The sequence below is a fragment of the Leptosomus discolor genome, chromosome 15 (genome assembly GCF_034619465.1).
Source record: "Leptosomus discolor isolate bLepDis1 chromosome 15, bLepDis1.hap2, whole genome shotgun sequence".
Lineage (NCBI taxonomy): Eukaryota > Metazoa > Chordata > Aves > Leptosomiformes > Leptosomidae > Leptosomus > Leptosomus discolor.
In genome coordinates this window covers 1977073-2002165 of record NC_141405.1, presented here as the reverse complement: position 1 = coordinate 2002165, position 25093 = coordinate 1977073, and the positions used below count along the sequence as shown (strand labels likewise).

At 46.1% G+C, this 25093-nt stretch overlaps 2 protein-coding genes across 2 annotated transcripts in view; both read left to right on the top strand.

The window, feature by feature from the left end:
* Nucleotides 1–6520, top strand: part of CACNG4 (calcium voltage-gated channel auxiliary subunit gamma 4) — a 40078-nt gene extending 33558 nt beyond the window's left edge. Inside the window, exons 3-4 of the mRNA XM_086473717.1 lie at nucleotides 5013–5153; nucleotides 5982–6520. Coding sequence (XP_086329843.1) covers nucleotides 5013–5153; nucleotides 5982–6520 — 680 coding nt within the window. The remainder of the gene's footprint in view (nucleotides 1–5012; nucleotides 5154–5981) is intronic.
* An 8785-nt stretch (nucleotides 6521–15305) lies between these two features.
* CACNG1 (calcium voltage-gated channel auxiliary subunit gamma 1) lies at nucleotides 15306–24887 on the top strand. Its single transcript, XM_009952733.2, has 4 exons — nucleotides 15306–15546; nucleotides 21544–21618; nucleotides 23764–23901; nucleotides 24661–24887. Exons 1-4 carry the CDS (start codon nucleotides 15306–15308, stop codon nucleotides 24885–24887), a joined length of 681 nt encoding a protein of 226 aa, XP_009951035.1.
* The last annotated feature ends 206 nt before the right edge of the window (nucleotides 24888–25093 follow it).

Genomic DNA, 25093 nt, shown 5'->3' with positions numbered 1-25093 from the left:
ATTCTCTAAACATTATATGGAAAATTTTCAAATGAAAACTAAAGCTATCATTCCCAGATTGGCGAGGATATTTTACAGAGGGAGTATTTCTCTGATTAGTGTATCAAAAGAGGTTTGAGGAGTGGGTTCCAGCCCATTAGGAAGATTTTCCTAATGCTTAAACCCAACCCTTATGCAAGCTTCATCCTTTGCAGCTGCTGAGCCACCTCCCCTGCAGTGAAATTACTGCATTGTAGGAAGGAAGCTGAAATTTCTGCAGCTACCTGCAAAATCTCAGCATGAACGTGGGCTGTGGCTTCCCTGCCTGGACAGCCAGCCCTTGCTGCTCTGTGCCGGTGTGCAGTCTGCCACAGAAGTCATTTCATCCACCAACCTGGTGCTTGAAGTAAGGGCAATTGTTTCATCTCCTCCGGATGACCCTTCGCTCAGCTGATAGGAAGTCTTGGAACCCAAGTGTGAAACTTCATGAATCCTGCAAAGCTTGAGTTAGATTTCCCCTTCCCCAGAGGACGCCTTGCCTAGTTATTCCTTTTGAACAAAAGAGATGACCAGCCAAGCTGAAAGCAATGCCCTTTACCAGAGAAAGAAACTGCAGTTCACAAGGTGTTGGGAAAGCTTCAGGGAGCAATGAATGATGCTGCTGGCTGATACACCCGGCAAGGCAAAACAGTCCTCAATTACATTGCTATTAATTACTTGAAACACCACTTAGAGAACCACTTTGCCCTTCTGCTCACTTCTGGGAAACAAATTCTAGCTGCTAAGACAAGAATAAAGAAAAAAAATCTCCAAAAAAGTATGCTTTACCAGAAAACCCAGGGGTTTTTTCATCTTTACTCTTGTCAATTTAAATCAGTCATAGAACTTGGGTGACATGATTTCAGTGCTTAGGCGAAGGCAGGCTAGCAGAGTGTGAGCACAGCTGCATTTATCTTTCATACAAAGCCTTGGAACTAATGTTAAATTGATGCCAAGTCAGCGTTAGGAAAGAAACATCATTAGTAAAAGGACTGTAAAGGAAAGAGAAATTAAGTAGCATCTTGATAAAAGCGTATTATGCCTTCTTTATTTGGACAAAAGGGAGAACAGGAAAAAATAGTCTACAGCTCCACAGTAAGACATGAGATTGGTGAATTGTTTGTAAATGTGCTTGTGACAGGTGTTCCTAAAAGCTGTTTTCAAAAGTGACTAAGTACAGACCTTAAAAACAAGTTGGTCTGACCCTTTATGTCTTCTACAAAATCAGTCTTCAGCTGCTCCCCCCGCAGAGGAGAGCTCATCCTCACATAGTCTGCACAGATAACAGGGCTCCTCTGCTTTAACTCTTAGAAGAAAAACTGCAGGTCCACTTAAAATGCATATGGTTGATTTAGAGATTACTGAAAGGTTATGTATCTAAATCCAGAAGAGATGAGCTCATAGGTATATGTAATAGGGACCAAATCATTGTCTAAGACAAGAGGATATTTGCATCCTGTTTCAAAGGAGACATGAGACTTCCCGTCCCGTTTTTGCCCTCTGCGCAACACCTTTGCAATCTGCTGTCTCCGTATCATTCACCGTGCTTTTTAGCCATTTCTTGGCACAAGTTTCTCAGAGGGCTGTGTCGGGAGTAACCCGTATTTTTCCTATCTGGCTTAGACAAAGGCATCAATGCTGCGTGCATCTTGTGCTCCTGAAAGAAGCAGCATGAGGGGTCTCAGCCTGCTCCACAGTGACCGGTCGAATACAGGCTTCAGATAAATGTAAACATTATGGTGCTAGCAGAATCGAGCCCTGGTTCAAAAGTCTGTTGAAATCAATGAAAAAAAAATGACTGATTTTTAGGAGACTTTGGTCTGAGGTGTGAGCAGGAGTTTGGGTTTTGCCCTTCAGCGTTCAGGCTGCCCTCTGCAAAACCAAGTGAACGACAGCCACAGTGACAACTAACGTGCAGAGGAGCTCAGACAAGACCCCTCCTATTGAACCTTCCCTGTGACAACTCACACAAGTCTGTGTGTCTAAAAAAAATCCCCTTCACATGTCTGTGCAGAGCCCCAGCAAGTGGCAGAGGCATCACTGCTGTGCACAGCAAACCCATGCAGTCCCCAGGGTGGCTGCCTGCATTGCCCGACTGCACACGTGTGCTCCAGCTTCCCTCCTCTCCTACGTTTCTGCAGGCACACGGAAACCAAGCTGCTCCCATCCAGCGTTGCACGAAGCACATGCACCTCTCCCTTTGCAGAAGAGAGGATTTCAGCCGTGCTCATCCTCACCGCACACGTGAGGATGTCAGGGCTCTGCTGCGGTGCAAAAGTGCCGCCATGAGGAGGGAGTCCGGGGACCCCGTTTCAGGGGCACCTCTACACTTCCATGCACTTCTTCCCTGCTTGCTGTGGCGTCTCTTTTTTTAAAGCCCTTTGCTTGGCTCCTGCCTTTCAGAGGAGAATAAAAGCACGAGCAGAGCGCGGGGGCTCGCAGCCCCGTGGGGAGGAGCAGCACGGCACGTTGCGGCGCTTCACCGAAGGAGGTGTCACAACGCATAGCAGTGCAGAACAGCCGATGCAAACAGACAGGACGGTAAACAAGAAGAAAATAAACAGGGGAGAAAGCAAAAGCCAGATTGCCTTAATGTTTTTTGATGTGCTGTCATTTTATTACCAGTATCAGGAGACATATGTAAATTCTACATGGTACCTATGAGCTTCCTTTTAAATTTCAGAGCTAAAAGTACACGTTGTAGGAAAAAATATACGATAGAGTTTTACAGGAAGAGAACACTGTGTGTTTTGTTTCTCTTCACGTTAATTACCTAATATAGAAAAATTATCTCTGGAGATTACTGGGTTGGATGGGGCTTTGAGCAACCTGGTCTAGTGGACAATGTCCCTGCCCACAGGAGGGGGCTTGGAACTAGATGATCTTTAAGGCCCCTTCGAACCCAAACCATTCTGTGACTCTGTGATTATTGTTACAAGTAGAACAACCCACCCTCTATATTTGGCATGTCTGGCAAGTTCCTTCTGATGATGTCACTGAAGCATTTTAGGAAAGCTCTTTGATTTAATTGAAATCATTGTAAACAGCATGACCATGAAATACAGGGAACAACAACCAGAAGGGGTGGGCCACAGAAGATTTTTAAGCCCATGCTGCCTTGTGCCAGGACTGTAACAGACAGGCAGTGATTTGGGGTGCCTTCATGTCCAGCAGCACAGGGACTGACATTGCATCTTTTTCTAATAAATTACTCTAAAATCTGCCCCAATAGTCAAAGCACTGTTACTTCATACCACACACATGGCGATACACCCAGGACAACAGAACAGGCTCTCAGCACTCAACAGGATTTGATTAGAGACCTTACACCCTTCTTACTTGGATTTGCTAATTATTGCAAGACACTGTCTGAATAGTAATGCATCCGACTGAATTGGGTTTAGATCCGGTTAGAAAATGCACCGTCTGTAAAAGACACGTGCAGCGACGTTGCCAGTTTTGGTAGGAGATGGACTTTTCTCGCTGTTGCAGATCGATACAGGCATAAGCTTCCCAGGCAGGGACTGTCTTTTTTGTTTTATGTTTGCACCATCCTAATGAGGGCTGGGCCCATGGCTGGGGCTCCCGGGGGCTCTGCAGCGCACACAAAAGCGAGGCTGTTATTAAATGCCCGGTCCTGTCCCTCCTGCAGGCAGTGGGAGTTTTGCCACCGGTTACCAGGGGAATCGTTAGGAAGCGATTCACTAAATTGGGAACGCCACGGCCATCAAAAGTGAAATGAGAAAGCATCAGCTGTAACATCTGGCCATTTCTCCTCGGGAAACGGGCACCGCTCGCTGTGCGTGGCAGCCAGGAAGATGGCACCCGGGAGAGACCGCATCGCTAATGGCACCGCATCAGCAGATTGGCCCAGATGGCGGTTTTCTCCTCTCTGTGCACTCAGCCCTAGGGGTGCCCATGTCCTCCCGCTGTGCCGTGGGGTTTCCACCCCTCTGTGACAGCAGCCTCTGACCCCCACTCGCCTTGGGCATCCCCACACCCCAGGACCCGCTCCCGCTGCCGGGACGCCCCTCCGCGCCTTTGCTTTTCCACGGTCCCCAGCTTTTGGGCAATCCTGTTTTCCCCAGCAGTACTGAGCACCTTATATCCCCTTCTTCAGAATAAGCCTCTCTCTATAGCAGCGTAACTCAGTTCCTCTCTTTGCCTTTCAGGAACACCTACCAGGTTTTACCCCTTTGGTTTTTACAATACGTACACCTCTCTTCTTGTACTTGTTTATATTTTCTCAGCCTTTTTGTTCCCTCCCTGCCGCTTCCCCTTCGATTGCTGCTTAGTCTTGTAGTGACCTGACTTTGAAAGCTGGCTTGAAGTGGTGTTTTAGATTTTTTTTTCAGGGATTTTACAGCCCGTGCTGGTGAATGGACTGAAGCATACAGAATTTTAAATGACTCTACTTAGCTGTCAGGAAACTAAACACAAACATCTGAGAGACGCTTGTTAAAATTTCTTCCTTAGAAACCTGGAAGGTTTCAGCGTCCTTAATATTCAACAAAAGAAAGTGGTTATTAGCTGTGCTTGCTGGCAACACGAATGCTGCAGACTTCAATAGCTGTAATTTGCTCACCTTGCGCGTGTACCAAGATCCGTCTGCTCAAGCCATCCCCAAACGTTGTAGGGTTCATAGCCAGCTCATGAATTTTTCACTGCTGCTCCCTGCATGATGCTGGGTCTTACTGTCACTTACCTCGTGCTTTGCCAGAAATGTTCTGTTCGCTGTGGCATCAGATAATGGCGATAACGCTGGACTCTCTAGGAGAAAGCTCAAAAGATTTAAGCTACTTAGTTGAGTGTGGGTGCCACATTGGCCACCTACCCATGGCCTCAGCTCCCAAAAATGTGCCCAGAAATGCAGAATCAGTGATAATTCCAGAAAAAGTCAGTGGTTTTGGACTTTGTAATCTCCACACGTGCACCCGAGGAAGCATCTAAAATTATTACTGTCTGTCTTGGTTTTCTACCTGTCTCCCCTCCAGGCATTGTCCGTGCCTCCAGTGTGTTCCCCATCCTAAGCACAATATTGCTGTTGCTGGGAGGACTCTGTGTTGGAGCAGGAAGGATTTACAACAGCAAAAACAACATTATTCTCAGCGCTGGGATTCTCTTTGTTGCAGCGGGTATGTTCTCCTTAAATTGAGTCCTTAAGAAGTGCTGCCTTTTCAAACTGAAAAGGACTGTGGAAAAGCTTGTTGGCAGTTCTCTCCCTGTACCCCTTTCCTGGATCGAGGATTACATTCAGCAAATTTCTTAAGACAAAAATATGGTTTTGAAGCTCTACAATAAGTATATTCTAGAGAAGCTTTTCATTTTCCTGAGAAAGGAAGCTGAAGTCAGTAATAAACAGATTTTACACCATTTAAAATCTATTAAACATTAGACGCATCAGGCATCTCTTACATCCAGAGCCTTTTTCTTTTCTTTTATATGATGGCAGAAAAAATTCACCTATGATAGGTGAGCCCGTTTTTCACACTAGAAACATCTGAGAGAGTCAGCCACATTGTTAATAGCTTTCCCTGAAGCTCAGATTAAGCATGCTGCATTTAGATGAAAATTCAGCAAGGTGGAAGAGAACTCATCTTGATCAAGGTGAACAACCATAGCCTTGAGCTCAAAATGTATTTTTATTATTAGTCTGAGTGTTAGAATCCCACTAACAATATTAGCAAGCTCCCATGTGTTACTTCTTTCCCAGGATGGCAATGAAGAGATGGGAACAAATCCTGCTGAATATTTTGGGATCCGTGCGAGCATATGTGACGCAGATGTGGATCTATTCTTTGTTTTTCAAGAATAAATGAAATATTGAGATAAATGAAAGAGTAGATAAATGTAGTAAAATACCCTGGTCATAATCTTTGAACTGTTCAGGTCCAGAAAGTAACATGGCTTGACTTTTACCTTCCTAGCCACATAACCACTGATTTATGTTTTTCTCCCTCTAGGACTAAGTAATATCATAGGGATCATTGTCTACATATCAAGCAATGCAGGTGACCCAAGTGACAAGCGAGATGAGGACAAAAAGAACCATTACAACTATGGTTGGTCTTTTTATTTTGGAGCCTTGTCTTTTATTGTGGCCGAAACCATAGGTGTTCTGGCTGTGAACATTTATATTGAGAAGAACAAAGAGCTGAGGTTTAAGACCAAGAGGGAATTCCTTAAGACTTCTTCCAGTTCTCCTTATGCCAGGATGCCAAGTTACAGGTACAGGAGGCGGAGGTCCAGATCCAGTTCTCGATCTACAGAACCTTCTCCATCTAGAGACATTTCTCCAGTTGGCATGAAGATAGCAAGCACCATTCCCATGAACGAAATTTCCATGTACACTCTTTCCAGAGAGCCTTTGAAGGTTACAACGGCTGCCAGCTACAACGCAGACCAAGAAGCCAGTTTTCTGCAGGTTCACAACTTCCTTCAGAAGGAATTTAAGGAAGGACTCCATGTCAACATGGTCAACAGGAGAACAACACCTGTTTGAAGTACCTACCTTCTTTGAGCTTTCTGAAGAAATTTCACAAAAGAATGGATCTGTCATGAAAGAGAAGGAGTGATGTTAAAATACCCTCTGACCTCTTTAATTGTGGCATGTGTTGAGGTAGCAAGTGGAGATCCTCTGGACCAACATAAAGATATTACATGCTCATAGCTTTTTTTGAAGCTATTCGGAGTTAGTTTCTTTCAGTTCTTGGTGTCATGAGATGAAGGCAGTTCATGTTCCTGCACTTTTATAGTGTGTACAGAGACTTGGAGAAACTGCAAAGGACTTGCCACCAGTGTGTTTTAAAGGATTACAGAAAAATTGTTGTACAACTTTTTTTTTTTTCCTGATATTGAGATCCCTTCATATGAACTTGCAAATATAATTTATAACCAAGCCCAAGGATGAATGCGAACTACTCATCGAGTGAGCCACTTTCCTTTGACACAGCATAAGCTTTGCCTCTTTCAAAAAAAAAAAAAAAAAGAAAAAAAAAAAGAAAATATTTTTGAAGGCAACACTTTGTAAAATGGACCTGTGCTACTGAAACCGTAAAGCACCTGCATACTACCATTACAGACTCCCTGATGGCGTGGTAAGGGGGTCTCCCATTTGTGGGTGTAAGGCATCCGTGGGGGCAATGCAGGTGGGGGAGAAGAGGGTGGCTGCATCTTGAAACACCTAGAAAGGGGAGGATTAAAGGAGGTGGGACTTGAGCATATTTGCAAATATAATTTCTTGCCTAACATTTAGAAAACTTGAATTCTCATTTCGACTAGCCCTAGTGCCTGATCCGGCAAGGTGCTGAGTGCTGTCTGTCAGGAGCCCCTATAGACTACTTATAGCGAGAGCGAAAAGCAGAGCTGAGCCGGGGTGGCCCGCGCAGGCGAAGCCGCTGGTTGCCTGCGACTGCGTTCCTGTTTTCCTTACTGCTTCACAAGTGCAACACTAACGCTACTGGAAACTAAGATATCTAAGCAATGTGCGTAAGAAAATGAGAAGATAATACGCTTGGACTAGCAAAACTTCCTGCAGCAATGGGAACTGAGTGTTAACAGAACGGATGACAACTTTGTATTTTTTAAAATAGAACAAAAATAATCACCGTTTATGAGATATTTATTAAAGTCTTTTTATTCTGAATAAGTGCCGCATGGTGCAAGGTATAGTTGCTTATAGATGGAAATGATGGTTTGACATAATTTAATTTATTTTGTAATGATGAATCCACTTACGTGCAGAGAGCCCACAGAAAACTCTATGCATCACCTAAGGGGAGGACTAATTTGTACCATTTGCTTCTGTATGTTTCTAAAAAAAGTCTGAATTTTTTTTTTTTTCTTTAAATTCCTGCTTTCATTTTTTACACTCAGGCTTGGAATCTCAGAGCTCGAGGGCCTGACTCAAAAGTAATTTAATTTAATAGTACTCATGTTGATTTTAGTGACCAACCGACCAAGCCATATGAGAATGAGGTACCCGATTCCCCTTGGATGAATTAGGTGCAGTGAGAGAGGAGCATCTAATTCCTGTACTTTCCTTTGAATATACCTGTCGTCTTTGCCCAGAAAATCTTTGCTACTAGAAGACAAGAGAAATGGTGACTAGAAAAAAATAATGATTTGGAAGGCTTGGCTCACTGATGGTGGGATATCTCAGCCAAACTGTTAAAACCTTTTCAGTCTTAATTTATCCTGCGATGGCCGCAGCGTCAGTGACTTGGTGGTGTTCTGGGTACGAGGCTTTCAGCTAGTGGAACCAAGTCCTCCAGGGAAATCCCGGAGGAGCTGCCTTAACATCCCAAAAAGCAAGTTGAACCCCCTCTCCCCCCAGGTAAACCCCGCTTAAGCCTCTCTCCTTGCGAGAACCAAGACACAATTCTCAATCTTAAGTGAAAGTCTTCCCCTAATCGCTGTTAAGCTCTGCCTCGCCCTCAGCCTGGCAGAGCGACATTGTTATTTTGGCGGAGGTGGGTTGGAGCCTTCATCCCTGCTTATTAAGAGTTTCCATTCAGGTTAAAACTCTGCTGGGATCCTTTTTCAAACCTCTGAACTTTGAGAGCTAAAGCGAATGGAGCAATGGGAACGATTTAAAAGTAGAAAATGTTGTGCTACTTTCTGTATCAACACACTATGGAGAAAGATGTTACACAAGCTTTTTAAAAAAAATTCAGAGGCAGACAAGAAAACTTTTTTACCTACTTTTCGGCTAGGACAACATAAAAGAGTTCTAAAATTATTAAAGTTCTTGATGAAAGGTTTTTTTTACAAGAATCTTTATGCTTTCAAACAATAAATTATTTCCTACTTTTTGAGACTTCGTAATATTAAAATACTTTGATTAGCTATGATAGAAGTAGAAGTTTGCAATGAAAAAAAAAAACCTTCTGTCTCATTAGTGTGTCATACTAAGTGCTAATTAATTTACATCTAATTATAGTCAATGTATTTTTCAAGTGCAATTTCCCAGAACTATTTGTTTCCCACTGTGTTAATAAACTAATAGTTAGAAATAAGTCCTCATCCGTGTTTACTGTAATTAAGAATAAAACCATTCCCTTTAAAACCAGGAGTTAGATATAGGCTGTTTTTCTAAACTCATGTACATTGAACTGGAAGTTGACAGTGTGAGGTTTGCTTCGCGCGTTGGTTTTGTTCTGTTAATCGTCATTCTCCAGCGAATGTGCTTAAAACCAACCATCTGATTCCAGCCAAAGTCCAAGGCTTTTCTACAGCCTGGGTCAGACCCGCAGAGGCACGTGCAGTATTTTTACACCACATCAGCAAAAAAAGTCTCGCCAAGCGTTTCGGGATGTTCCTCTTTGCCAGAGCCTCCTCCCCCAGAGCAGGGCTGGTTTCAGCGGCTCTCCGAGCACGATGCCCTGCTTCGGTCTGAGCCAGAGCATCTGCTCCTTCTCCAGCAGGCACCTTTGAAAAACGGAGCTGGAGCGGAGAAGTCTTCATGGGATGCTCATGGGATACAGGGAACAAAGGCATGGGGAGATAACAGGGACCAGAGATTTCGTCCTGTGGGAGAATGGTGGCTGCGATTTCAAACTCATGGTCTATGTCAAATTGCAGCACAGTAATTTGTTCAACCAAAGCAAAAAAAAATATTGTTTTGTTTGACAGTTGTAGTTAAAATAAAAAAAAAACACCCTCCAAAAATTGGTCTTTTCCTGTGGAAAACTTTGATTCTGACAAAACTGAAAAATTTGCAGCATTCCTGCCCATGAACAGTGTCTTGCTCCATGGCTGGTCTATCTGAACAGATTTCAATTGTACTCAGACTTTGAAACCGCTCAGTGATAGTTAAAAAATAAATTAAAAAATCATCTGTGCTTCCACATCTCTCTGGTTTCCCTGGACAGCATTGAACACAAATTGGCCCCTATTTCTCAACAAGGCCTGCAGATATCATCATCATATCATTAACAATAATCGGTCTTTCGGTATTACCCTGTAACATACTGTAACAGCAGACCTAAAAAAAAAAAAATGCTACTGAATCAGATTCGATTTTCTGAGAAACAAAGTTTCAGGTATATTGTCAGCTCCCTCTTCCTAGTTTCTCATACACAATAGGAGTGAAAGGAGAAATCATGACATATGCCCATACATCTAACGATAAACTATTTTTGTATTTCCTTTTCTTTCTGTATGGATCACATATCCACGAGGGCTAATATATCATGTCCCTTGAGGTTACATTTCTGTCTGCAGTTCTAAACTGTTCTTTCCACTGTGCTTCAGTTCTACTGGTATAATCACAACCATGTATAATGTACTTAATCCTTACTTTTTAAATAAACCATTTTAAATGTATTCATTTTTGTGTGGAGAAAGGTATATAGATTTTTAACTTCCAGATTGTCTGAGCTGCAATTACGGTGTTTGTTTTTTCACATTTCTACCTCCTTTGGTTGCAGCTGGGAATGTTAATAGAAGCCAATACATCAGAGGAGAAAAAAACTATTCTTGTGGTCCCTCAGACCACAAAATCTCCAAGATAAGCTAGCTTCACAATATTTCTAGTCATTTGGGTTGGAAGCTAAGAAAAACCTAGTTTCCAGGTTTAACTTGGCCTATATGAGACACAACCTGGTTTCAGTGCCTGGTTTGAGGCTGGTGTGCTGGCCAGAGGCACTTCAAACCACCATCAAGAAAAATAAGCCAGAGTCTTCTGAAATGCTAGCCCCAAGCCTGTGCTTTGCCTCCACCTTTTGAGGTTTCACATGAATTCGCTTCTGAGCACCCTCCTCTCCCTGATCTTGTCCGTTTTGCCTGAAGAAAGCTTGACCCTGCATGCTGAAGCTCCACGAAAGCCTTGCTCTGCTCGCCACCATAAAATCCCGGCGGTAGGAGCAGCACCGAACATGGGTCGGCAGTTCAGTGGCCTCTCGATGCTCCCAGACATCCCAAAACATCGCTGCATCAGAGACAATATTTCTTCTTCAAATACTTCTTTTAACTTTACCTTCCCAGTTCCTAAGCCTCCAGATTGTCTTCAAAGATGAAGACTGCCTGAGTATCTCTACCTGCCTGCCTCTCCCGTACATATGATCCGTTGGCACGTCTGCAGGGAGGCAGGGGTTTAGTCTCTTCAAACACCTCCGACAGCTGGTAGCGAAGCCATTTAAAGCTCAAGCCCAAAGCTGGTCCCCTTGAACTAAAGTAAATAAAGGCTCTTCCCACGCTGCCGAGCAAGGCTGTGGGTAAATAGTGACCCCAAGAGCTGTGGCTGCCCTTCACAGGGATGTATCAAAAAGCGATGCTCTTTGAGGGGGAAGCAAAGACAAGAGACCTTAAGGCTTCAGAAGGTGGGAAAAAAAAAAAAAAAAAAAGAGTCCAGTGAGGAGGATGTGGCATTTCCTTGGAATGAGAAAACGAACAAATATGGGAGGTGCCGAAAATAAAAGGGGATGCAGAGCGCTCTGCACCTGTCTGCGAAACGGCTCGTCTTACCACCACCTCGCCTTGCTTCACCAGAGCTAAAGGGATCGCTTACCGAAACGGCGGTCGATATTTTGACAGAACGAAGCAGATCAGACACGCGGGCAGCGGCGGGGATGGCCAGCCCTGCCTGCGCTCCATGGGGCTGCAGGGCCGGGGCTGTGAAGAGGCTGGGCTGTGTCCAGCGGCGCGGGATCATATCTCCTTCTTCTTATCCATGGGAGTCTGGAAAAAAAAAAAAAAAAAAAAAAAAAAAAAGACCAACCCACAGGCCAAGAAAGCAATCAAAACACACACACATTTTGTTCCTGCATTCCGTGACAGCAGGATTTTCAGCCCCAGAATTAGGGAGCTCTTGGAGGGTGCCATTGGCAGTACCCCTGGGTATCAGCTATGCAGAGCCAACCATGATCACGGTGGTCTCACTGCACCGGGGCAATGCAGGCTCAGGAGCTCAAATATTTCTGAGGAGCTCCCATTTGAAGAAGGCTGTTTGCTGAAAACACATTTGAGCTGAGAGCAGACCAGGTGCAATCTCCCCCACCCTGGGTTATTCTCACCTGGGAAGGGTCTTCTGCAGAACGTCATTCTGCAAGAAGGGAACCACAGTCTTTGGTCAATCTGGTCGTGGTAAATACTGGGGCTGGTCTGGAAGAAATACAGAAAAGTGCAAGTGCTGGGGAGCAGAGCCAAGGCAACACCTCTGCTAGGGACAAAACAATGCAATAGTTGGTCTTGAGACATCTCCTTTAGCATTTTCTCCAGTAGAGAAACTTAATTGTGTCTCTCACTCACTGCTGCTAAAGTGCAACTAATTACAACCCTCCCCGTTTCCCAACAGGTTCTCATTAATTGTTTATATTTCATGTGATATTGATTTCTAAATGTGAATACTTGCCAGCTGACGCAGGGAGACTGCAGGAGCTGTTCCTAGAGGATTATGTACCGCAGTCTTCTGGATGTGCAGGCAACCTTTGGGGTTTCCTTTGCTCTTTTTCTCCTCAATAAATTAGTTTTGCTTCTGCTTTTGTCAGACGCCCACCCAGCCCACCAGCCTTCCCAGGGAGGGCAACTTCATCTCCACCCTGGGACAGAAATTCCCAGGCTGGGGACAGAGGCTCAGCCCATGGGCAGAGGAGCCTTTTGGCTTTTGCCATGGCAGTTGCAGGGGCCGCAAGCGGTGATCACCAGTGCCTCTCGATGCTCCCAGACATCCCAAAACATCGCTGCATCAGAGACAATATTTCTTCTTCAAATACTTCTTTTAACTTTACCTTCCCAGTTCCTAAGCCTCCAGATTGTCTTCAAAGATGAAGACTGCCTGAGTATCTCTACCTGCCTGCCTCTCCCGTACATATGATCCGTTGGCACGTCTGCAAGGAGGCAGGGGTTTAGTCTCTTCAAACACCTCCGACAGCTGGTAGCGAAGCCATTTAAAGCTCAAGCCCAAAGCTGGTCCCCTTGAACTAAAGTAAATAAAGGCTCTTCCCACACTGCCGAGCAAGGCTGTGGGTAAATAGTGGAGGAGGAGGCAGCAGCGCCCATGCGATGCAGCTACAATCAGCTCTTGTAGCAAACCCTCAGAGCTCATGGGGAGCAATAACCCTACAAAAGAGTTTCTTTCCCAGGGACTGGTGTCTCTAGGTCCCTTTTTTGGGGTTGGGGCTGATGTTTCACCTCAGCTGCAGTAATGTGAGTTTTCAGTCTCCAGGTAAGCCGCTGCCTCTCCTGTTGAAGCTCATCGAAGCTCACTCAGGCTCTCAGCTCCGCTCTGCAGGGGAGGGGAGGATAAATTTTCCTCTCCTGATTTCACTTTAGTTGTTTCCTGGATATTATTCAGAAACTCAAAACAAAACCAGACCCTGAGGAAGTTATCCAGATCGGAGTACCTAAATGAGAACAAAAAGCGTGATTCTTGCCAACACTGCAAGAGACACAAAGACCAACACCAACAAAAAAGTTAATGAGTTCCCACCCCTGCAGGCCTTGTAGGTTGTAATTAGTCTAAAGCATGATCATTAGCACTTGCTTCCTCAGCAACCAGGGCCTTGCTTTGTGCCCACATTTGCAAACACACATTCACTGTCTTACACTCAACTTGCGGAGGATCTATGGAGTTTGTAGCATCAAGGAAGGGAAGGCAGGATACAGCTCCTAAGATCAACTGATGTCTAGTGAAATTTAACAAGGAACTACTTCAAAAGAAAGGGCATTACATTTTTAATGCGTTCCTTTTCTGGTTTAAAGCCTGTTCCCTTTAGGATTTTCCACTTTCATGAGAACTCTTGGTTCTGGTTCAAATGTAAGCCTCTAATATTTCTCCCAGCCCCAACCCAGCATATCACAGTTCTACGCAGGGCTGTGAGCAGCTTCTTACGGATGTGTCTGTAGTCTCTGGTCCCTGCCTTGACCCATGTCCCCAGCACCCGCACCGGTCCCCTTCCCCGCTGGTTTCACACCACATACCTTCGCTCCTTCCCATGACTCCCACCTTGCTGGGAGGACCAGGGCATAAGGTGCCCATATCAGATTCGGACATGTCACCCTGCTCCCCAGGGGTGTCTAAGCCAGCCCAGTCACGTGTCAAGCAGAGTAATGTTAACCCCTTTCAGTCATACTTCAATTACAGTTATTTTGGATCAACATTTTTTAACTTCATCTTTATTTTCTCTCCCTTTCCCACACTCCCCTTTCACCTTAACTCCTTGCTTCAGATTGTCCTCATTAAGTTGAGCTGACACCTCTGCACCTTTATTTTGACATCAAATTGAGATGTTCATAAAACAGGACTGGAGTAGCTTTGACATTATCTTGACATGGTAACATGACATTTGCAGTTTTCCGCTGGCATTTTTTTAACCATTCTTTTGACATTCAGGTACTGTCACCCTCCTCAGTTTGACATCGCAATTGTAATGTCATCTCCATAGTGGCCTCTGCATTGACATTATCATCGAATTACCTTTACGATCAGCTGAAATACAAAAGGGAAGGAGAGAGGTTGGCCCCAGCCCTGGCAGTCTGGGTTCAGGATGACGGAAGTCACTTCCGAAAGAAGGCAGGGGTGTGCCGGGTGGCTGCTGGAGTTACTGTACACATCGAGGCAAGCCTGGATGGTGGGAAAGCAAGCAAGCACTCGAGAGGTTTTGCATAAGAAAAAAATAGGGAAAAAGCACCAAACAAAATAAAAAAAAATAAAAAAAGACACTACTCAGAATACTTCAGGATCTTTAAAAAATAATTATAATCAAAATAAACACTAAAATAAATAAGTTTGGTTATTTTGCCACTTTGTTTATGCCACAGTCCTCGGCCCTGGAGAGACATCCAGCTCCGAACTCCTTACAGAGGCTGCCGTGAGCTGAAGGCGTGGGCGTGCAGCTTGTGGGCCCCAGGGCTATTAAACTATTTAGGATAAGACTGAACTCAGGCCCGACAGTATTATAAACATACATGGTTTTATAACCTCTCTGAAAAGTTAATCGTCCTGTTAATGCCTATTTCTGGGCATGGCGCAAGTCAAGAGATTACAGCCTTTGAACGGCGGCTGTAGCGGCTCTGAGCGAGCGCCCACCCGGTCGGCTCGTGGGAATCCAAAACAAACCCGGCGGGACGGGGTGGAAAGCTGAGCTCTGCCGGGCGCTGCTCTCCCTCCGTGCATTAATAGCCTCCTCGCTGCGCCGGCTGACACAGCCCAGCAGCTGCCTGCGGCCGCCCCGCTCTCCCCGGGCGGCGGCGGGGCTGACATTTGCAAGCGCTCGGATGCGCCAGGATTTTGGGAGCCCTCACGAATCACTCGCCACGCTCCGCCAGGAGCACCGGTCTGGAGCACGATGGACGAGAGCAAACCCCTGAAGGTCCGGCTGACGTTCGCCGTGATCCTGGTTGGTGTCTCGCTCCTGTTTGCGGCCATAGTGACTGACCACTGGGCCGTGCTGAGTCCCCAAGTGGAGGAATATAACGCCACCTGCGAAGCGGCTCATTTCGGGCTATGGCGACTCTGTACAAAGCGGATTTTTGTGCAGGAGCGGGGTCCCAAAGAGAAGAGCTGTGGGCCGATAAGCCTGCCAGGAGGTAGGTGACCACCCACCAATGCTCGGGAGAAAGCTCCAGGCGGTCACGCCAGGCTTTGCTTAGGAGGTTGCAGGACGCAGCAGAAGGAAAACCGGGTCCATGTTCCTGTGGCGCTTAATTTGGCACAGGGCTGCATGGGGTTATTTTTGCGTTGGTCTGCAAACACGCCTCGCTGTCATCCCTCTTGCTGGGAGCGTACTCTGTGCCTTGCCCGTGCTGTGGTGCCTGTACAACGACAGTGGCGAGGAGAAGGGGAGGAGGATCGGACATGGTGGAAATCGCAGAGTGAAACTGGGATGGAGGAAATTTTGCTGACATCAGCCAAGGGTCCCATAGCACCCAGGCACGCTGACAGCAGCGGGCAAGAAAGAGCATTTATGGGTGGACCATACATAGCTGGGTCTTTAGGATTTCCAGATCCATATAGCTATGAAGGAACAGCCTGTTCACGGTGGGCATTAGGTATCTACAAGCTATCGTGGTAACAACCATTCCTCAGGGCAGGGAGGAAGAGGGACCTGCAGTACGTTTTGCCAATTACCAAAAACCAATTCCTTCAAACTCAGTTTATGACTTTCTTAGTGACTTACTGAGCCTCCTCACCTCTTGGCGGAGGCAGCCTGGTCCCACACCCGTCTTCATCACGGGTTCCTCCAGTGCAATCGATAGGGAGGGCGGTGGGGGAGTGGGCACGGCCGCTTTCCGGGAAGACCGTTACATTCCCATAGTAAAAGGAGCTCATTATGTTTTTGCTGATCGCAAAGTCAGCAACATTCGCGCCACATGCACTAATACACTCCCTCCGTGCCTGAGCTACGCTGCTTTTTTAGAAGGCTCATAGGGTACTGGATGCTTTCCAGAACAGAAATAACAGGATTGACTTCATGTTAGACTCGCTGCTTGAAATGAAATATATATGTTAACACATATTTGAAAATTTCCTGTGAAAAATCTTACTGCCTGGGCTTACTGTATATTCCCTGTATTACTGCAATTCTTCATCTCTTTGGCCAAATCACATGTTCTGAAGAGAGGAGCTCAGCCACAGCATTTGGATCTGCCTCTAACCAAATTTGGGAGTGTGTCATCCATACGCTTAATATCTCTCACGAAGGTACTTACGAGCCTAGAAACATATTCCTCACTGTACGCCTTTCCTCACACGCGGAGGAAACCTCCCACAAAAGCAAAAACAATAGAAATTGGTGGATAAACACCAAAATTGCACAACTGTGGGGTAAATATAAAACTCAAATACCCAGCTGTCTGCAAAAAGCAGATTCACAGGCAGGGCAGCATGAAAGCAGCTACTATCTTTGACAGACACCAGCATGTGCTTGCACAGGCATTGAATCACATCCCAGCGCTGCTGTTCTGCCGGGCACAGCGAATAACCGGGTGATGATGGAGGCGCTGAGCCACTCACCCCACCCCAGGGTGGTTTTCCAGTTTTTAAAGATATTTGGGAATTCAGATGACATCCTGTGTCATAATCAGCACCCGAGGTTTCAAAGGGTGAAATTCGCACCTCAATTATAGTATAAATATTTTATTCCCTGTTTTACTCACACCAAGAGCACAGTGAGGGGTGGAGGGGGAGAGCACAGCCCCCGCGGACCCAGGCTGCTAAACGATGCTGCGTCCGCACGGCTCACGTTAGGTTGATTTCACACTTCTGGGAAGAGATGTCGGCAGGGAAACACCAGGGCTGCGAAACCTGCAGCAGTCAAGAAAATGTGAATGAACAAACGTGCAGTAAAAGAGCAGATGTGGGCACTGGTTTTCCTGAAAATCGTGAGACATAAGCAGACATTACTGCCAGGACTGGAAAAGAAACATAAGAATTTATCACTGTATTAATATCCATTTACCAGTCACTCCCTGAGGAGGAAATGGATGGCACGATTAACATTATTTATTAGGTTTGAGCCCAGCACAGTGCAAAATGGGGAGGATGACTTGGCTCGCAGTCCACAAAGCAGGGCTGTGATTTAGGCAGAGCTTTAAAATTTTACAGTGCTCTTCCGAGGATGTTGACAAATTGGAAAGGGTTCAGCATCCTGCTGTAAGAAATAAAAAGATCAGGGAGATGGCTGTTAAACCTGACAAATTCAGATTAATACTGAGACATTTTTAACTGTGGTCTGTGGGCACTGGGGCAGTTTACTACCAGCTGTGAACTGAGTTTGCCTTCGCTGCCAGTAACTCCAGTGTAGGGGCTGTCCTACAAAGCGTGTTCCTGGGCGCAGGGATGGTCTGCAGCCTGTGTGTGCTGCCAGCAGGTTAAATAGGTCCTTGTAAACATGGGCACCTGAGTTCAGGCAACTGGAGAGGACAAGTGCTCGAGCAAATGGGTTATCAGCAGGGCTGTCTCATTGCCTGTGTCCGTACAAGAGACCCATCTGCAAGATTGGTGTGAAATTAAACTATTTGGAGGGACCATTTCCAAAACTCAGTGGATGTCAAAGGCCTTCCCCTGGCTTGTTGGCCAGGTCAGAGCCCAAGGTCGGGCCCCCTCCACCGCTCAGCCCTGACCTTAACGCTTCCTCTACTCACAGCAGCAGGTCCTCCCTCTCCAACATAACACAAATGGAAACCTCACATTAAAATCCAGGTTTTGCTAACCATCCAGCCTGCCACAAAACTGCACATGGTAGTGCGCATTCCACGTTCAAGAGCAAGGTAGGCTCCAGCCCCTTCCCAGCCTGTTACTCTGACGCTCATGGGTGACAGCTGCCACCTGAAACTCTGCATGGCCCAAACATCTCATGGCCTTTCTGCCCTTTCTTCCCCTATGAGGTCTCCATATTGCAGACCCCCAAGGCTCAACCGGAGTTCAACGGGACTGCACTTCTGCTGTGCCCGGCGGCTGCATCCAGCCCCATGGCAGCAAGCGGGAGGACAGGTTGGCTCTGCATGAGGAGAGGAAAGGTGAATTGGCCCATTTGCCCCCGCACAGCAGTCACTCAGGCATGGTGGATCTGAAGGGAAGGGACCAGGAGGGCTGTAAGGGTGGGGGACTGGAAGGGGGAGGACACCGTGTGATCAATCACCTGTTACAACCCTGAAGTTCATGCGAGCCCCAGCAACTACAGAGCCCCTGGACTGTTCTCATCAGCACACTGAGGTGACCTCGTGGCAGAGATAATGCAATTAGGGGTGGAGAGAAGCAAAGATTGCCACACAGTTTTCATCCATTATAAAACCCATTTTAAATCCTATCCATTATGTAAATGTGGTGTGACACAAATGGGTTTTTCTCTTATTAATGATGGCACTGGAGAGGCATTGAAGTGCCTCAGTTCTCTTGAATAACAGGGACCCTTGTTGAAACAGATATTCCCAGCTCAGCAGAGCACCAAAGCATCTTTAAACTGAAAACAATATATCATTTCACCAAAACCAATCTAATTATGTTTTCCCACAATAAATGCCTTTTCCAAAAACACCTCCCCTAGAGCTAAGCCACTTCTGTGATAACCCCATTTATGGTACCTTGGCAGAGCTTTGCTGTAAGCCACAAGACACAGAGATAAGTCCGTCTCTAAAAGGCGGTTTTGTGTGCTCCCCCTCTGATGCCCTTTTGTGGAATGGAGGGTGGAGCGGGTTGGTTTGGTTCACCTGCAATGGACACAAGGTTGTGCTGTGTCCTCCATCACACCATGTCTGGATAGCTTCACCTTGGGCTCTGTACAGTCAGCACACATGGGGACTCCTTTGAGTTCACGCTTTTAGGAGAATTAATTAAAAGCCAAATCAAACAATCCAAAATAAAGTGTCCCAGTTTCACCCCATCTCCCTCCCCTTTAGCACAGAAGCCAAAGGATCCCCAAACTGGGATCACCAGACATGATGCGCAGCCTCAGCCACCACTCAGTCGCTGGCAGAAGCAGACAACCTCCGCTCTGGGGCTCAAAATTTGCAATTTCAGTTGTAGAGGTCTGAGTTCAAATATGTTTCCTCCAGTCATTTGCAAGGATAATAAAGAACAGGTCAGGAGATGCCAGAGCCGAACATTAACTCAGTCTCCAACAAGGAGAAGCTGCAGATGAAATAAAAGTCAGCTTATAAAATTAAGTAGATAAGAGTGTCTCGAAGGAATCTTCCACTAACGGGCCCAAAAACGCAGCTTTACAATTGCCTGTCTCCTGGGAGAAAGAATATAAATCCTCCTTGAATCAGTAACTCCAACATCTGCCATTTACGTGACAGAAAGAATCCCACAAGAACCAACAGGTAACATGCAATACACTGCTCTGTTCCTGCCCCTAGAAATCGGTGCTGCAAATAACCACCGCGATGCACTATGTGCCCCCAGGGAGGAACCCGCAGCACACCCTGCACGGTCCTGCCCCCAGGACCAGGCTCAGGCTTTACCCTGCAACCTCTGCTGGAGCAGCCCGTCCCAGCCTGGATGCTGGAGAGGACCACAAAGCCCTCCGAGACTTTCTCCCAGCATCTCCTGGAAGCTGGTGCTAACGCCGTTACTTAATGGACAAGCGATGCTGGTGCTAACCAAGCGGACCCTTGCCACAGGCAGTGCCTGCATTTTTGTGCAATCTTGGCACAAATTCCCGGTGTGATGGGAGTCCAACCCTGGGCGCAGGAGGGGTGCTGGGGCAGGCGCTGAGCGTGTCCTCTCCAGCCCAGCTCAGCAGAATAGCGCAATCAGAGCTGGCGCCACTCAATGCGTCTCCGTGATTGCACCCTTCCAGCCAAATTCCTGGCGAGCAACTGTTCTCCCAGCTCCACGCCCCTTCAAATCTTCAATTAAATCAGTTATAAATAGAGAGAACACCGTCCGCCCTAACCCTGATGCTGCCAAATCTTCGAGTCAGCAGGTCCTCACCAGACCCTTCCCCATCCCACTGAGGCTGAAAGCCTCCCGTGTATCTGACAGCAATGGCATCGCTTCACTGGCTGACTCTCACCAGGCTGAGCGTGAAACAGTATTGTGGCCATTGAGAGACTCAGCTACCAACTTCCCTCCTCCCAGTATCCCCCTGCCCCACAAGCTGGATCCCTCCTCCCTTCACAGCCACTCTACAAATACCCCACGCACCTGGCAGCGCGCTCACGTTAAGCCCAGATAGAGGAACTTCCTCAAGTTCCTGCTACCTAACTCTGCTATATTATCAAATTAACTTAATAGACTGCTCTGACAGGAGTGAACTCTGGTAAAGCCAGGTTGCATGAGAGTCTCTTTGCCCTTGACTGGTATGGCTTTGATCAGCCTTCCCTTCCCTGGACAGCTGTTTGCAGCTTCAGATGGCTTTTGTCTTTTTTTCCTGACAGGCAAAAAAAAGCCCTTAGTGTCCCTGTTGTAGTAAACCACCACGTGCTTTGCTGCACTGCAGCACCCTCATCTCCGGGACCCCTGTAATGTGGTGATACCCCACCCCACGCAGCAAACTCCTCTGGGCTGCTCCCCCTGCCAGCCGCTGCCACACAGGCGTCTATGAGCTGGAGGAGGGAAGAGTCGGGAGAGAGATGGTGGATGAGGACACTCCATCCTCACTTCCTGGAGTCCACGCTCCCCACGGGGTGGCCTTTGGGGTGGTGCCGCTATGGGGTGGGTTGGCAGTGGTGAAGGGAGGGGAGATGCCAGCTCAGCTGCGGACATGGCAAGTCCCATCACCAGGAAATACAGCTCCACATAGAGGCAGAAATGTGTGATGGCCAACGACAGAATGAGAAAAATTATCTGTAATTCGTATTTTAAAAAGATGAGCAAACCCCTCTCTGAGGGAGCAGCCCACCAAAGGTACCAGAGGGGGCTTCAGCCTTGGCCATGCTGGAGCCGGTGGCCTGGCATGCATGTGCCACTCACCTGCTCCCGAATAAAACAGACCCAACTCCAGTTTCTCAGTATCACCAAGGACAGGGAACCTTAAAAACATTGCTGGTTGGATACACCAATAAAAAACAAATTCAGTTTTACTACACTTTATCTGAGATTTCCAAGCACCAAAAATTAAATTTCCTGTTCTCTTTCAGAACAGAACTGCTCCTACTTCAAGCACTTCACACCAGGACAGAGCTCAGAGATATTTGAAGTAACCACCCAGAAAGGTAAGAATGATCCTGAAAAATATTTTCCTAATGGAGGTGCACACAAGATCAAAGGTAAAGGGGTTCCCAAAATGAGGGTTCAATCCTGGTCCCACTGAAAGCAGTAGAGGAATTTCTATCACATAGCACTAGCTGGGAAAAATGTAAAAAAAATTGCTCTGAACAAGGTCAAATGCCAGCTTCCTGGGAAGAATAATTTTTATACATGATCACACTCATAAGTGTGATTTTATTCAAAGTTGTCCCACAAATACATAACAATGTCAACACACATGGAAACTGCAGAAAGTCTTTTCAGCATAAAAATGACTTTACAACATTGGCACTATCTGCGACACTCGGAGCCTTTGCCATCAAAGGAAGAAGAGAATAATAAAATCTAAATGAATAAATCATACCCCAAGCAGAGTCCTGACCCTGAAAACAAGTACAGAGACTCTGTGAAGACCATTAGGAATTTTATGCTTCATATTGATTTTATATGAAAGTCATGTAAAAACCAGAGCAATCAACACAAGGAAGGAGCAGAAATCCTGCAATGATACACACAGTCAGTGTTTACAGAGCATAGATTTGGAAAACAGTCTTTCACAGACAAATTTCACATTTCTAATAAGTCCCTGATAAAGTCAAACATTTTGAGCACTCGGCTAACGTGCTCCTCTCTCTTTCTCACCCCCTCATTAAGGACAAATTCCATTCTAGGCTGCCACATGACATATTTTGCTGTGGAGTAAATAAGCTGATGATTACATTACACATATTCAACAATCGGCTTTGCTTCCAGTGGAAATGGTAATGGTGGAAAACCCTGCACAAAGGTTTTCTAAAGAAGCCGTTCCCTGTGACAGGAAAGACTGGGAATTTTAAGTGGATAGAAGACCACACATCTGAGCTACCTGGTTTTGCTCATTTATTTACTATCAGATCCAGCCATCTGATTGTAAAAACGCGCTCAATGCCGCCATAGTCACTTCAGGAAAAAAAAAAAAAAAAAAAAAAAATCAGGAAAAACTTATTTTCTTTGAAGCGAAAGAAAAAGCTTAAGCCCCAGCAAAAGACTTTACATTGAAACGAACTCTTTCAGGCAGTTCCAGCACATAGTAAAGAGAAACATTAAGGAAATTATAATGAAACAGTGGTATGAAAAGCAATGAGAACAAAGAGTGATCTGCTGTTCCCTTTCGCAGAAATAGCTACGATTTGATGGGAGCTAATTAGTAACAGGCAAAAAAATTCTTCATGATTTTGCCTGGGAGATATTTTTTTTAATGGCTTGAAAGGCAAATATCATCAGGCACTGTGATGTTCACGCATGGCTACATGTGTTAAATATTAAACTAATCTGAAAACGAATGCAATATGTAAATGAAGGCCTGAATTATTCAATTAGCAATTCTTTCCCTCCATTCAGGCACTGAAGTGTGCTTCAGCTGGGGGAAGCGTCCAGCACACATCTTAGCTGGCTTAGCCAAAACCAGGACGTTTTATGGAGGGTTTAATCCTATGCCCTGAAGAAGCCGGGTTTCCACAGAGCTGGAAAGGGTTGTCTTGAAAGGGAAAGAAAAAAAAAGGTGCTATGCAAACACTTCACCTCTGGCCTCCTGCCCGCTTTGCCTGCTCAGACTTTGAGCCCTGTGGAGCGTACGGCTGTCTTTCTGCCTCGGTACAACACCGTCACCACGCACGGGGGCCTTGTCGGGGCTCTGCAATACAGACATGGAATAAAAACAGTGTAGAGCTGTCTATTTACTCTGGTAGCAGAGCGTGGAGTGATGGAAGAAACGAGAGCGTGGAGCCCAGTAAGGCTTCAACAATAACATCTATGCAGCAGTGCTAAAATGACTCCAGCCCAGAGCTTCCTCAGACCAATACAGGTGCCACCTGCTCTTTCAGTAAGTGTTCAGAAAGGGTTTCCCTCTCCTGCTCTGTTTTTATACCCTTTGCATTCAAAAGACACATGGCCAACACTTGCCCCTGCTTTTACTTGAGGGAAATACCCAATCCACCAGAGCCACCTCTCCACAGCAGCAGGAGAAGGATGTGTTTTCTCCGATTGACCTACTGCAAAGTCACCACAGCTGATGGAAGCATGTTCAAAATTTGCATATGTTTGCATTTTTGGTGTTTGTTTTGCTTTGGCAGAATACAGCATTTCAGCTGCAGCCATTGCCATCTTTAGCATTGGCTTTGCAATCATCGGAACAATCTGCGTCCTCTTATCCTTCAGGAAGAAGAGGGATTATCTGCTGAAGCCAGCATCCATGTTCTACACCTTCGCAGGTAGGAGGCAGCTTGGTGCTCACACACTTGCACTCAGTTCATAAGACAACGTAGAGAAACTTATATAGATCCTGGGAGGATGGAGACACTTCTGAAAATGCCCTGAAAGTGGCATTTTCCTCCTAGGCACAGTCAGACTACAAGTCCCTATGTTGTGCCCCAGCTGAAGAGCCCTGAAAACATCCTGCTCAGCAAGCATTACCCAGCAGCTTGTCTGTATTTTCTCCAACTAGCTTTAAACGGGCCATTTCTAGCATATTCGGTGCTGGCCTCAGTCTAAACCAGGGATATACACTATTCTATCTCGTTTATTAGGACTCACACCAAAGAAACAGCTGATCCAGGCCTAAAACCCACAGCTGTCTCCCAAAAACATGAAGACTGCATTTTTACATGAGCTAGTAATACCTTGGCATGCCACAACGATTGAAAGACAGAGGTGCAAATTGTCACCCCAATAAAAATCTTACTCAACCTTTGGAAAAGCTCCCTGGGGAGGGCAATTAGTCCTCCACCACTTTGAGTTTCCCACCCAAGCCTAAAAGATCACACTCAACAAGTCACCAGCTGACTTGGATTGCCTGGGTTGTAGCAGAGCTCTAGGCAGTTGTGAGCGTTGGTTCCTTCAAACATTGAAGTCAATGACTCACCTGTGAATCTCACTGCGATTGCTGTGTGCAAAAAGACAGATGAGGTGGTTAATTAAGGATGAAAAATTGACAGCTGGTTATTCAACCCACTGCTCCTATCTTCCTTCAGGTCTCTGTATCATCATCTCTGTTGAAGTCATGAGACAATCTGTGAAGAGGATGATCGACAGCAAGCAGACAGTTTGGATGGAGTACAGCTACTCCTGGTCCTTCGCCTGTGCCTGCGCCTCCTTCGTCCTGCTCTTCATCTGCGGCATCATCCTCCTCCTGATCGCGCTACCTCGCTTCCCCCAGAACCCCTGGGAGACCTGCATGGATGCAGAACCGGAGCACTGATGTTCCCAGCACCCATGAAAAAACCCAGAGAGTGTTTTCAAAAGATTTGTATTTTTTAAAAAGTCTGGGTCTCACTATACAACGCGCACTCCATTAACGAAGTCATTACTGAACCAAGGCATGTTCAATTGTAATTATTGCTTTGTTTCCTTTTTTTTTTTTTTTTTTTTTTTGGGGAAAGCAGAAAGCATTCGGCACCAGTGTGG